The sequence below is a fragment of the Onychostruthus taczanowskii genome, unplaced genomic scaffold (assembly GCF_017590055.1).
Source record: "Onychostruthus taczanowskii isolate IOZ18803 unplaced genomic scaffold, ASM1759005v1 scaffold12, whole genome shotgun sequence".
NCBI lineage: Eukaryota > Metazoa > Chordata > Aves > Passeriformes > Passeridae > Onychostruthus > Onychostruthus taczanowskii.
Window position 1 is genome coordinate 11,048,224 of NW_024498351.1, and position 12,623 is coordinate 11,060,846.

Sequence of the window (12,623 nt, forward strand, 5' to 3'; positions counted from 1 at the left end):
AGAGCTTGCACTGCAAAACTCTTGCTCTTCCCAGAGAGTTTGTCTGTGCAACTCGACATCCCTTTCTAAGCCCTGCTTCATGCTCACTGAAACTCACATGCAGGTGAAACTAGTGTGTACACAGAGTGAATTTCCTGAAGTCCAGTCCCTGTAGGGGTCACAGCGCTCAGTCAGCACTGAGATGGTGCTGTCTGAATGCTGGTTTTACAAAGTGACACATGAGAGCATTCTATTGAATTCCTCTTACACTGGAAGGATGTTAGAGCTGAAAAATTGCCATAGTACAATGTGAGGGAGTTAAGGGATTTATTAAAAAGAAATCCCAGCAATCCAAACAATACTCTCAGTAGTTAAACTGGAACTTCTAATGGTACCAATACAGTGGTTTGTTTCCTGTTTCCTCTTACAGCAATGTTACTGTTCCAAAATATGAGCCACAGCAAGGCTTCTATTAGTTTTTGTCTATCATACGATATTTGGATTTATATTTATCCTTTTGCTAGATTAATTTTAGTGAATATATTTATTTAACTATATTATGCTTGCAAGAGTCTCCTGGTACATTAGACTTGTAAATGCTATCAGGCAAAGTAGCTACCTGTAATATAATTAATATTTTTAAAGAGTAATGGCATCAAAATGCAAATAGATAACAGGAAACCAGCTGTAAACTCTACTACTCAGCTATCTTTCAGTGTCCTGCAAACTTGCCATTTAAATAACTGATTTTAAGGAAATAAGCTAGCACAGGAATAAAAGATCACAAAAGTAAACTTTATCTTGCTTTTGATAGTTTAAATAGTTTTTCATTTTTGGATCCAAGTGATTCACACCACCTGTGCCCATACTGAGAAGGGTACAAGTTTAATTGAAGTGAATCTGTCTGGGTCTGACTTTAAAGAACCAGTTACTGCTTCAGAGTAGATTATTTTAGAAATTTTTGCTTAAGAATCATGATTAATGCTGTTGCAGCCTGTTTTCTACCTTATGCTTCTGACTTTAAAACCCAAGCAATTTAATATTACTATTAGAACATTGGCCTTGTTTGAACTCAAAAATTATTGTAATTAATGTGTTCATTTTAATGACATGAAAGGTTAGATATTTTGATAACCTGACACATTTTTATCAGGATGTATTAAGTTCTTCAGTTCTTTTATGTGTGAACCTCTGACTTTTATCATATTAAAATATGACAGCAGTATTTTCTTGGAATATGTTTGCAAAAGTGGTAATAGAAGAATAAACAAACTAGATTGCAGTTTGGCATTATGTAACATAAGTTGCCTTTAATACTAAAACTTAGAAATATAGGCCATGCTAGCAGAGTGTGATGGACTTTCCTCAGTATTTCAGGGATTTGTTGGAGAGCACTGAGCTCACTGCACTTTGCCCTGAATATCCAGCATTCTCAACTGACCCAAAGGAGGTATTTTCAGTATAAATCTTTGTCAGGGGGATTTCTAGCATCCTTTGCTAGAAAGACTGATTACTTGAAGGTAACCAGTCATGGCTGGAATTCCTAACTTCTTGTTTACAAATCCAAAAGCCTTTGAAACCCAGTTTAAGGATGGCTTAGCAACCAGATCTGCATCATGTAGCTTGGCAAATATCTGTCTGTCCTAGAAAAAAGAAACCCTAACTGAGCATGCTGGAGCAATTTCACTTGGAGTCAGTGAGTGCCATCCAGTTCTGTGCAGCCAGTGGTGTAAAATCAGTAAGAGAGTATGGGTGAGTCCAGTGTTCATTGGGTTTACGAACTTCAGACATGGAGGGCAAAGCTTCACTATTACACAGGCATGAGATTTTTCTAGGGCTTTCAGGGTTTCCTAGTAGAAGGCTGATCAGATGTTGTGTCCCTGGAACAGCTGTTCGAGTGTGTTTTCTCATAACTTTGAGAGCATTTCTAGCACTGATTTCATACATGCCTTTTGTTCCGGACATAAACCTGTAATTAGCAGAGCTAAAGTTTTCATGTTATTCTTATTAGCAATTAATCTACATTTCATATACTTGCAATTGTACTTTTTGATTCTTAATTTTCATAAAAATACTAGCTTTTAGCAGAAAGTATCAAGAGAGGGGGGAAAAAAAGAGCTCTAGGAAGATAATCTTGCTTAGAAGCAAAAATAAGTTGTTACCTTTACTCAGGAATTTGGAGTTTGGAAAGGGGAAGTCAGTTTACCAACTACATATTGTATGGGGGTTTATTTTCTGGGTGTTCTGTGGGAGTGGGGTGTGTTTTGGGGTATTTTCTCCCTTATTGCCTATTGTGAAGATCTGCAGGATTTGAAAGTGCTTTGAGAATTGCTTTGCTCTGGGCCTTTGATGTAGTCCTTTGACCTTGTGTGTATAATAACTTAGTAGCAGCTATTAAAAAACTTGCAAAAAAATGAAAGGGAAACATTGTAAAGTGCAGAGTAACTACAACTCCAATCTTGCACAAGTGATACTTTAAAGAAAAAAATCCAAGTCCTTCATGTGTTGAAGGATAAGGCATTTTTGAAACCTGTTCAATTTAATCTCCATGAGCTTCTTGCCAGGCAGTCATATCGGGACACTGCTGAAAAGAGAAATGTTAAGCTCTAGATGTTTGATATACTTTAAATTGTTTGTCAAGAACTAAATTCACTGTTTTCTCACAGTATTTAGAAAAATAACTTCATTTATCACAGTAAACTTTCAATATTTGCATTGAATAAAGTGGATATGGCTACTGCCATGTTATGAGGGTTCCTCTGTAATAACATGAACCACTTATGTATGTATATATTTATTTGTTTGTTTACTCTTTTCACAGACACTTCCTTTGGGGCTGGGAGATGGACAGCTTTTTACCTGGACTGATGGCCTGAAAAGGAAGGACTGGCACGATTATGAAAGCATTCAAAAAGATGCTATGCGTTCAGGTATACATGAGTTCAGAACAAATTGAAGTGGTTTGTTTACTCATTCATTCTCTCTCTGTTTGGTCTTTTGTGTCCTTTAAGGAGGCATTCCTAACAACTTTTTTTTTTATTGTAGCAATGTCACAAGGTTGTTATGTCCTGAATTGAGAGGTCAAACCAAGCACAAATAGCTTCTCTGAAAGTAGCCAAGTGACAATGTGTTTCCTGCTAGTAACTATATAATGATTGTACAACCAGCAAAAACCTTATCAACAAATTATTTTCCATGTTGAAGTCAGTTGTCAGACTGTGACCAAGTAGAGTGTTGGTTTACAGAAGGACATATGTTACAACTATGGCCAAGTTGTCTTTAAATCAATGCCCGAGTTCAATAACCTATAGTGCCAAGAGCCTTTGACACTTCTACCATTGTCAAATTCCAATCGTTTAGTCTTGCTAAAGCAACCTCATCTCATTATGACAGTCTACAATTATTTGAAAATGGGAGAAAATTGTGTTTGCAAATAGACTGAAGGACACTTTGTTGCAGTGAGTAATGTAATTTTAATGTACCTTCACATGCTGCATCCCATACGTGCAGAGAGTATGGTTTGTGTTCCTCTTTCTGTCATCAGAGCATGTTCAGATTTGAGTTCTTCTTTTACAACATAATGCACAACTATTCAACATAAGATGAATTAAATTAGAAGGAAGGATGTGAAATAGCAGTTGAATTACACCTTAATCAGTGTTTGAAAGTCATTATTTTACAAAGGCCAATCTACTATTGTAAAACAAATTATGCTGTCTTGATCCCACTGTCTTGAGACAGACAAAACCTCCCCCAAAATATCTCTATAACTGAATCTCGTTGACAGATTCATAAGACTTGGTAAGTACTTAATTTTGCAGGAGCCTGAGCTAGTAAAGTATTGCAAGTGTATGTTAATTTTTTAAGCTATTTTCCCCTTTCTCTTTTGAATCTTGATTACTTACTAAAGAAATTATCCTTTCCTCCCACATGCTTAGGAGGTAAAAAAGATAGGAAGGGGAAGGAAATTATTCTCGACAATTTGGTAGTTGTCAGATCAATAATTGCTGTGTTCCAAATTGCTATATGTAAAATGACAAATATGTAAGAGAGAATGTACAAAGTAAAAGCAGCATGTATTTGGAAACTTGCATACATGTGGGGAATATCATTGCTGCTTGGAATGGACCTGCATGGATGTTTTGGCAGTGTACTTTTAATTTCTAAATATGGACCCCATATGTTTTGGACAATAACAGTAATACTTATGATTGTCAGATGGCCAGCTTAAAGCATTGCCAATGTAATGCAAGCCAATGTAATGCATGGAGTTGGCTGAGAAACTGAAAAAACATGTTATATAGCTTTGTAGTTCCCAGTCCTAAACCTAGCATGATAACTGTAGTAGCATGTGAATATTAAGGTATTCTGACTTATTTACATTTTTTTTAATTTTAGCATTTGCTGAGTTTGACATTTTAGAGATATATTTTAAATAGTTTATATTTTTCATCATTATTCAATAGGTGAAAATATCTTTTAGTGCTCTTTTCTTTGAAAATCACAATATGATAATAAAAATACAAAGCTAGAGCATCTCAGTGCACTCTTTTGGGATATACTATATCATTTTTCTTGCTAATAGCATTAGCTGAAATGCACTATTAGTTAAAAATCTATCTGAAAGCACGATGTAAAAGGGCTTCTCATGACATTTCAGGAAAGGCGGTTAATGCTTGTTGTACAGAAACGAAGAATAGAGTGAGGTATTTTTTAAATTCAGTCTTACTGTTTATCTGTAAAGCTTACGATTTCCTAAGCACTGAGAATGTGGATTTCATAATTTCTAATTATGGAGAGGTACTAATTTCATGTAGTAGTGCTACTACTACTACTACTAGTTTCATGACTACTGCTGTTTCATGGACAAATATTTTAATCCCTTCTCATTCAACCAATTAAAACCTCTTTGTGAATTTGGATGGTCTTCCCTCTTGAAGTCAAGAGTAAACCCTTTTGCATGACATGCAGAAGAAAAAGGTATTATTTCTATTTATTTTAAGTGTTTCTTACTTCACATTTTGTTAACATGGTGATGCTACTTGAGAAGGTGCTTGAAGGGAAGGATGGAGAGTCAACGCTTTACACGTAGCCAGAACTTAATTTAAAAGCACTTTTGGAAGTCTTTGTAAAGACTTCCAAACCAGTTATAACACTATTAGTTGGTTAATCTTGATAGAAAAATTCAAAAAGACAGGGAAATGCTGTTGGGTTGCAAGAGGACAAATTGTTGGTGGAACAGGGAAGTTACCTATTTAGTTGCCAGTTATCCAAGCGCTGATTTACACAATGTCAGAAAGGAAATCTAATGACTTAAATACACTTTCTATCATGCTATCAGTACAAAATAGATGTAGTGAAATGAAAATTAAGTTATTCAGTCAACCCAATCACTTCCATTCTTCTCTGAATATTACTCTGTCATTAGCTCAAAACCAGTGTCTGAAATATAGCAAAAGGAAAGCAAAAGTTAACCTTAAAAAAAAAAAAAAAGTAATTCTTAACAAAACAGTTGTGATAGATACTTTGGAAGGAAGGAAAAAAAAAAGAAGTTTAATTGCTTCCATTTTCTAAAGTGAGCCATTAAGTCAATCACATATAACAATGGAATGGGAGGGAACAAAATAAGCTAATCAGAGAAACTGACTTTATTGGAGTTTATAAGTCATGCCAGCTTTTGACACGAAATCAGAATTTAAAATAAGACCAGTTTCTATTAATTTCTTTTCCTGTGGGAATACAACTGATGACATGCCTTGATGAATAATATACTTAATTTGCATTAAAAATATGAGAACTGTAAACAAATGCAAATCTTACATCTGTCAGTTTTTGTTTTGGTAAGTAATAAACAATGTCTTCTGTGTATCAGAAGAATGATCTTGCCTTGGGTTTCAGAGTGGTGCATGAATGCAGCCTGCGTAGCAATGAACCGGGTGGCTCCTGGTGTGTGTGTTAGCCCAGCTACAGCAATGCCTGCTGTGTCAGGGCACTGTAAATCCACCTGTATCTCTACAGAGGGTGGAGATCCTGGATGCTGAGGCCCCTGGCTTTGCCGTGAATCAGTTACTGTAGTTGCCATTTCTTTGTTTTATCAGAGACTTCCCTACTTCAGTTGTATAGGGAGGACTCTCAGGACATTTCTGCCAAGAGGTTAATTTCAGGGGCATGTCAGCTTCTGTGGCTCTGATAGCACTGGTTTCCCATGGTTTCTGTGCTGCACTAGGAGCCTGAGATCTCTCAATGCCCCCATGAGGGATGAGATTCACAGGAGAGGGCCATGAAAGCCTAAGGCAGTAATTCAGAAGCATCCATGAGAAGACATGATGTTAGTTTCACCTCTATCTTTATGTCCTGGGTAGTGAGACTGAACATCCTCAAGAATCAGTCAATGTCATTGTTTCTTAATTTCTGAAAGTTATTTCATCTGTTTCACTCAAGAAATTATCAGCTTTATCATCAATTGCGAGTAGTAGCAGTAATGATGAATTACAGCTCTTCTCAGGCAAGAGGAGGGATTCATATGTGTGATTTCTGGGCTTTTAAAGAAGTGCAGATTGAATGTTTATGTTCAAATATGGTGCTGTTTCTGATCATGGCAACTTATTTCTAACTACTAGTGATAACTTTTCCAGTGTAAAGTACTACAAAAGGGTAACAGGTTGAATGGAGAAAGGAGAAAAATCCAAGGTTTTATTTCTGAAAGCATGTAATCAATTCTATCAGTGATATTAATAGCTGATAAGATATACTTAGACTATATACTGAAAGTGGGTTTTGTTTTCAATTTTTATTCTTTAAATACAGTCTTTAATTTTTTTCCCTTTATAATGCTTCAGAGGTATTTTTGTCTGATTGCATGTGTATGCTGAAATTATTATATTCTATAAGATGGATTGAAAATTCAGTGTAATAAACTAATTTCTGAGAGAATGGTAAAATAGAAGAAGCTGTGTTAATATTAATTTATAAAAACCTTTGTCTTCAAAAGAAATTGGCTAAGGAAAAGAATAAGTGGCTGTCAATATTTTTATGTTTGACTATTGAGCCATTTTGGTTTTGTCTGCTAATGAGATCTCAAAGGAAAAACCTTTTAGAAAGTACTGTAACACCCAGTGTCTATTCCAGCAGTTACTGAGTCATTTGCAGTCTTTGTTCCTCCTATTTGTACATTTAAATAGCATGCAGAAGCTTTATGGGGAGGCAGGGAGGGAATGAAGGTTGTAATTCTTTCCTGTATTCAGTATTGTCTTTACCTTTCTGCTTCTTCAAAATGTTACCTTGACTGGGAGAAGGAGATTTTAAAGATCTTGACCTTTAGATGCCTCAGTGCAGGCCTTTCATAGAGATTAGTTCTATAAACAAACAGACAATATGTTCTGTAGTTCTACAAACATTCATACAGATTAGTTTTATAAACAAGCTGAGCAGAGATATTGAAAAATAAGTGACCTGTACATGTTTGTGATGACAGTGGAAATAGAATGGAGCTCTCTGTTCTTGGGGTAGAATGTCAAAAGACGACAAAAGACATGAACACTTCTGTACAGCAGTAACAGATAGTAAACAGCTGAAATATGACTTCAGTGTCACTTAAATTGTGTGCTGGTGATCCTTTTCCATCACTTCTGCTCAAATATTTGGTTAATCCTTATCATAATTTTGGATAGTGCCCATTCTTAAATTCCGAAGAACTTGTCAAGCCTAGTGCCAAAGTGTTTCTAGAAGATATGATGCAGAATGATACAGAAAACAACATTGATTGCAATTCCCCATTTTCTATGAAAAAAATTAGCTCTGTGATACTTATATAGATAAAAGTAATAAAATTTGTGCAAGAAAATAAATGTATACTAAAATACTGATTTACTTACGCCATATTTCATATGGAATTATGCACTGGAATTTTTTCAGCATTATGTATTAAACAAGTTTACTAAATTTAATTTAGGTCTTTGAACTTGCAATTCCTTTAGAAGGAATTTGAGAATTTGCAGTATAATTGGAACTGTAGTGGTAGCCAAGGTCTCAATAAGCAGTCATAACTTAATTGTTCATAGTATTAATCATGAATATGCTTCATGCAGTTTACAATGTATTGTTTGAAAAAGAGAAAAATGTTCATCAGTTTATCTTAATGCAAGTCTAACATGATTAAAAAATTCTGAACAGTAATGTTAATCATGGCTTGTCAAGGAGAGAGCACATAAAGGATGTAGAATATGAAAGATGGATGCAATCTTCTGCAGTTACATAAAGTATTTCACATATTAAAATGCATTTGCACCATAAATAAAGTGCTGCAGACTGTGATCCGATTCTACCACTTGTAATGGTCTGGATGTCCTATTGAAAACAGTGAGATCAGCCTGGAGCTGGGTGCCAAGCATGATAAAACTATTATGCTCTAAAATACTGATTTGGAAAGAGAAATTATTATTTTTACTAGTGCCTTCTTTAAAAGTTTAAACCCTGGTAGTTAGAAAATACAGTTTAGTGTTTTGGTTTTTCATCACAAGGCCTTAAGGTTTTCTGTGGGTAACTATGGACTGACTTCCTCAGATTGTGAAATGGCATATCACAGTATTATTTAAGCAGGAGCTTGGGTACACATTTTTGCAGGCTCTCAGGTTACAACTTAGAATAGTTACACTGCAGAAGAAGACAGGAAGTATAAGGCTGCGGTTGTATAGAATTTGCCTCTGTCAGAAAACTCTGTGCATGATAAACCTCTTGCCACTTAAATCTATGCATAAAAACAGTTTATAGGTGGCTGTAAGTCAGAGCCAAGCTTGTATTTTAAAGCACAAAGCCTCTGTTGCCTTGGCCAGATATGAGGCCCTTTTTGTGGCTGAAGTAAATATGATTCTTTCCCTGTTCTTCCCTCTCCTCACCCCCTGTCACACACACACACTTTGGAAACTCATCAGTTAAACCATTTAAATGTAATTGGAAAGCTAATTTTTAAGAGCTACCAGGGTGACCAAGGAAGGGGAAGCAGAGTTGATAATATGACTTCTGTTATTTAGAACACTGAAAACTATCTTCTGCATGCTTTTCTGTGCTGGGACATGGCATGTTGATTTTTTACCTTGATAGGCAGGAAGAAAATTGCATTCCCAGAAACTTGGCAAGAACTATCTATTGACTCTCACTCTTATCAGTGATACATATTCTCAAATGAAACTAGTATCCAGAATTCAAGTGCTCTCTTAGAAAAATTATTAAAGTTGCTAGGTTGTCATCTTTCACTATATTTTCCATCTGTGTGGGGATATGTGGTTTCAAATCCTTAAAACACCAAAGTTTACTCTCTAGTACCTTCTCCCATTGTATTTGAATGTTGATCTGAGTGCTCACGCAATTTTAAAAAAGAAAGAAGCAAGCCAAAGCAAAAAAAAAAATTTAAAAAAATAAGAAGCAGATGCCATCTGTTTGTGATAGCCCCAAGTATAATATTTCCTGTTGAGTATAGCAGTGAAGACCTGTCTTCAGGGACTTACATCAGTAATAGTGATCAAGAGCTGATATTGGTGAAAGTATTTAACAAATGATACTTGGGGATTTAATAAAGTTGCTGACTTAAAAAAGAGGAAGCCTGACTTCAGAAGTTTGTGTCTGGGGTTTATTTGGGAGGGAGAGTATGAGAGGGCCTCTCAGCTAAAATGGATCTTTTAATTTGGCATTTGCATTCTAGAATGATGGTTCAGTTTTGGCTGTTAGGCATCTTTCTCTTTGTGCTTAAACATTTTCAAGGCTCTCTAAGTAGTATTTAGTAGGAGTTCTTTGTAGATACTTGGCTGGTTGGGTTTTTTGTTTGCTTGTTTTTTTGAGAGAGAGATGTTCTGTAATAATTCTGAAAAAGGAATTTTATCTGCATAGTCTTCAAAAACATGAGGCTCAGTTGCAGAGAGAGTTTGGAACAACCAGACAGCTTACAGACCTTCAAGGTGGACCTGTCTGTATGTAAGGAGGAGGAGAGCTCTGTAGATCATCTAAATTGATCATATTAGCTTTTGTGATGGGTGTAAAAATGATCAAGTTTGTCAGTTCAGGGCAATTATTGTTTGACTCAGTGCAACAAAGAAACATCTCTTAGTTTGCTGTGAAAACTCAAATACAGAGAAGGCAGCGGGAAGCAGGGGACATGGTTACATTCACAAGAACCTTTTTGGAGTCTTGTGTTTAGCCTTTTGGTCTTCAAGAAGCCAACAAGATGCTTGGATTCCTGAAAAAAAAACCAACTAATAAATAGTGCCTGCTTTCCTGTCATAGCTTCTTTCTTTTGAGGACATGAATGAAGTTTGCATGTACAAAAGTCTAGTATAGTTATCTCAATGCAGTTTATGACTGAAATATGTGTAAGGTGACTTTCTTTCTTTTCCTTTCTGTTTTCATTAAATAAGCTGACAGAGGAAATTTATTGGACTGATGAGACCATTTGTCTGACATCCAGTGAATATATGTGAAAAGGCAGAGATGTATTATTATTTTGCTATAATTTGCTTTATAGACACTAGCTCATCAAATTATGCCCTGTAATCACTGCTTCTCAAAAAACAGAGCTACCTTTTAGATGGGATTGTGTAACACAAAGTTGTCTGCTCTGCATGCTTGTAGTGAAGTGTTGTCTAGTGTTGCCCTCCTCCTAATATAAAGAAACTAGGAAAAGAAATCACATTTCTAGGAGTGGCATTTTGTTCTGCCAACCAACGTGACAGTTCTACTGGCTACAAGGTAGAAAGCTTTTTTACTTTTTTTTTAGGCAATCTTGATTAAAAATTCTGCAGGTGATGTTGAAATGTGAATAGTAAAACTTGCCAGGAGTTTCAGTGGAAAAATGCTCAGACTAAATAAAAAATCAAGATGCATTTTTAAGTTTCATTATAGGTATTTTTAAAACACGGAAACAGTCTTTCTCTTGAAATTTCTCATGAAATGTTTTACATTTTTATATTTTCAAAAGATAGCTGAAGTCATTTCAGGTTACCCTGACCGTTACTTCTGTTTTACATGCTGTGTAATAGGATAGCTTATATGTGTTTCTGAAACTACTGTGAATGTATATGAGGTTACTGCTACTTCTACTTGCTTCTTGCATTTTTTTTTTCCATGCCAGTTTACAAAAGATGAGACTGATCTGAAATACAGTGAACACTGGTGTGTAAAGTGGGGAAGGAGTAGTCTCCAGAGGACAAGTTGCAGACTCTCTAAAAGGATACTGATTCTGTTGTCTTCCCAGATCTTGAATACTTCAATGATGTTTTCTTTGAGAGAATAATCTATTCCTAATATTGTCACACAAACAGAAAGAAGCCTCTAAATAAATAACATTAGTTTATTTGGATTCTTTTTCTGTATATTTCGTTCCCAGCTTTCACTAAAATGGTTATACTGGAAAGAAATCCAAACTTCATATGCCTTACAAAAAAAGTGAAAGCTGTGAGTAGTTAAAGTTCTGGAGGGCTGACATTTTAATTAGCTGCTGTTAATGAGTAAGTTAAGCAAGTTACTAACATACTGCCACTTCAGCCTGGTATTAAAATGACTTTTCTCCCCCAGTTTATACAATGAACAACTTTTAAAAATCTGTAATAAGCAGTGGTAAAGTTCATGTCTTCATCTTTTTTTCTTCTTTTTTGGACACTTCTGAAGTCATACATAGAATTTTTGAGACCCTGAGCATTTCTTGGCAAAAAGATAATTTTTCCCCAATTTGAGTCTCTTTTACCCATGACAGCAGTTAGTGATTGATCTCTCCCTGCCCTTATCTCAACCAGAAAAAAAACCCTTTTGTTATATTTTGTCTCCACTGTCCAGCGGAGGAGGGGAGAGATGGAGTGACTTTGGTGAGCACCTGACATCCAGCCAGGGTCAAATGGCCGCAGTAGAGCATCAGTTCCTAATCTGGTACAAGTTGTTTGTCGTAATTTCTCTTGCTATTGTAAAGGTGTTGATTTACTAGCTAAGCAAGTACAGGAAAAACTAAATTAAATATATGCAGAAACACTTTCTCTAAGTTAAATCATATGACATGCAGCGATGAATTAATAGCGAGAAAATAGACAAAGTGGGGTTTTTTTCCTCTGTGGAAAATGTGAGGTGTGGTGATGTTTCTGCTTTTCTAGTTTTAAATTTACCTGACAAATTTAATGGTGTAATTTCTGGTAATACATCTGAAACAAAACCTACAATTAAAGTAAGTCTCTGATTTACATCCTATTCCTCTGTTACCTGTGGTTATGGATGGCTGTGAATCCTTGCTCTCTTAACATGGTTGCTAAAGACTTTTCTCCTCAAAAAAATGGATTTATTGAGGGGCTCTTGATCATACAGCCATAAGCAGAATTCAGAGTTATTGTGTGCTGCATAAATACATCATAAATCTGCATAATGGCCTTTAACATGTTTTTTTTAAATGTTTTCAGTGAGAAAGAAATTTTTAGGGACTTTCTTTATATACACCTGAAATTTCGAGCTGTGTACATGTGAGACTTTGGGCTGGTACTTGACACTTTTTCTGTCTGTGATAAAATTAGAAAGTATTGTTTTGGCTCATAACCAACATTTTTGTCTTGAATGTCTATCCTTTATTAATATTATTCAAGTTCTATCATTTATATAAGATTTGGGAAAAAAATACT

At 35.5% G+C, this 12,623-nt stretch overlaps 1 protein-coding gene across 1 annotated transcript in view; it reads left to right on the forward strand.

Annotated features, from left to right (window-relative positions):
* The window catches only part of GALNTL6 (polypeptide N-acetylgalactosaminyltransferase like 6), a 428,742-nt gene that overhangs the window by 157,883 nt on the left and 258,236 nt on the right, over positions 1 to 12,623 (forward strand). The window contains exon 2 of the mRNA XM_041395709.1: positions 2,801 to 2,909. Coding sequence (XP_041251643.1) covers positions 2,801 to 2,909 — 109 coding nt within the window. The remainder of the gene's footprint in view (positions 1 to 2,800; positions 2,910 to 12,623) is intronic.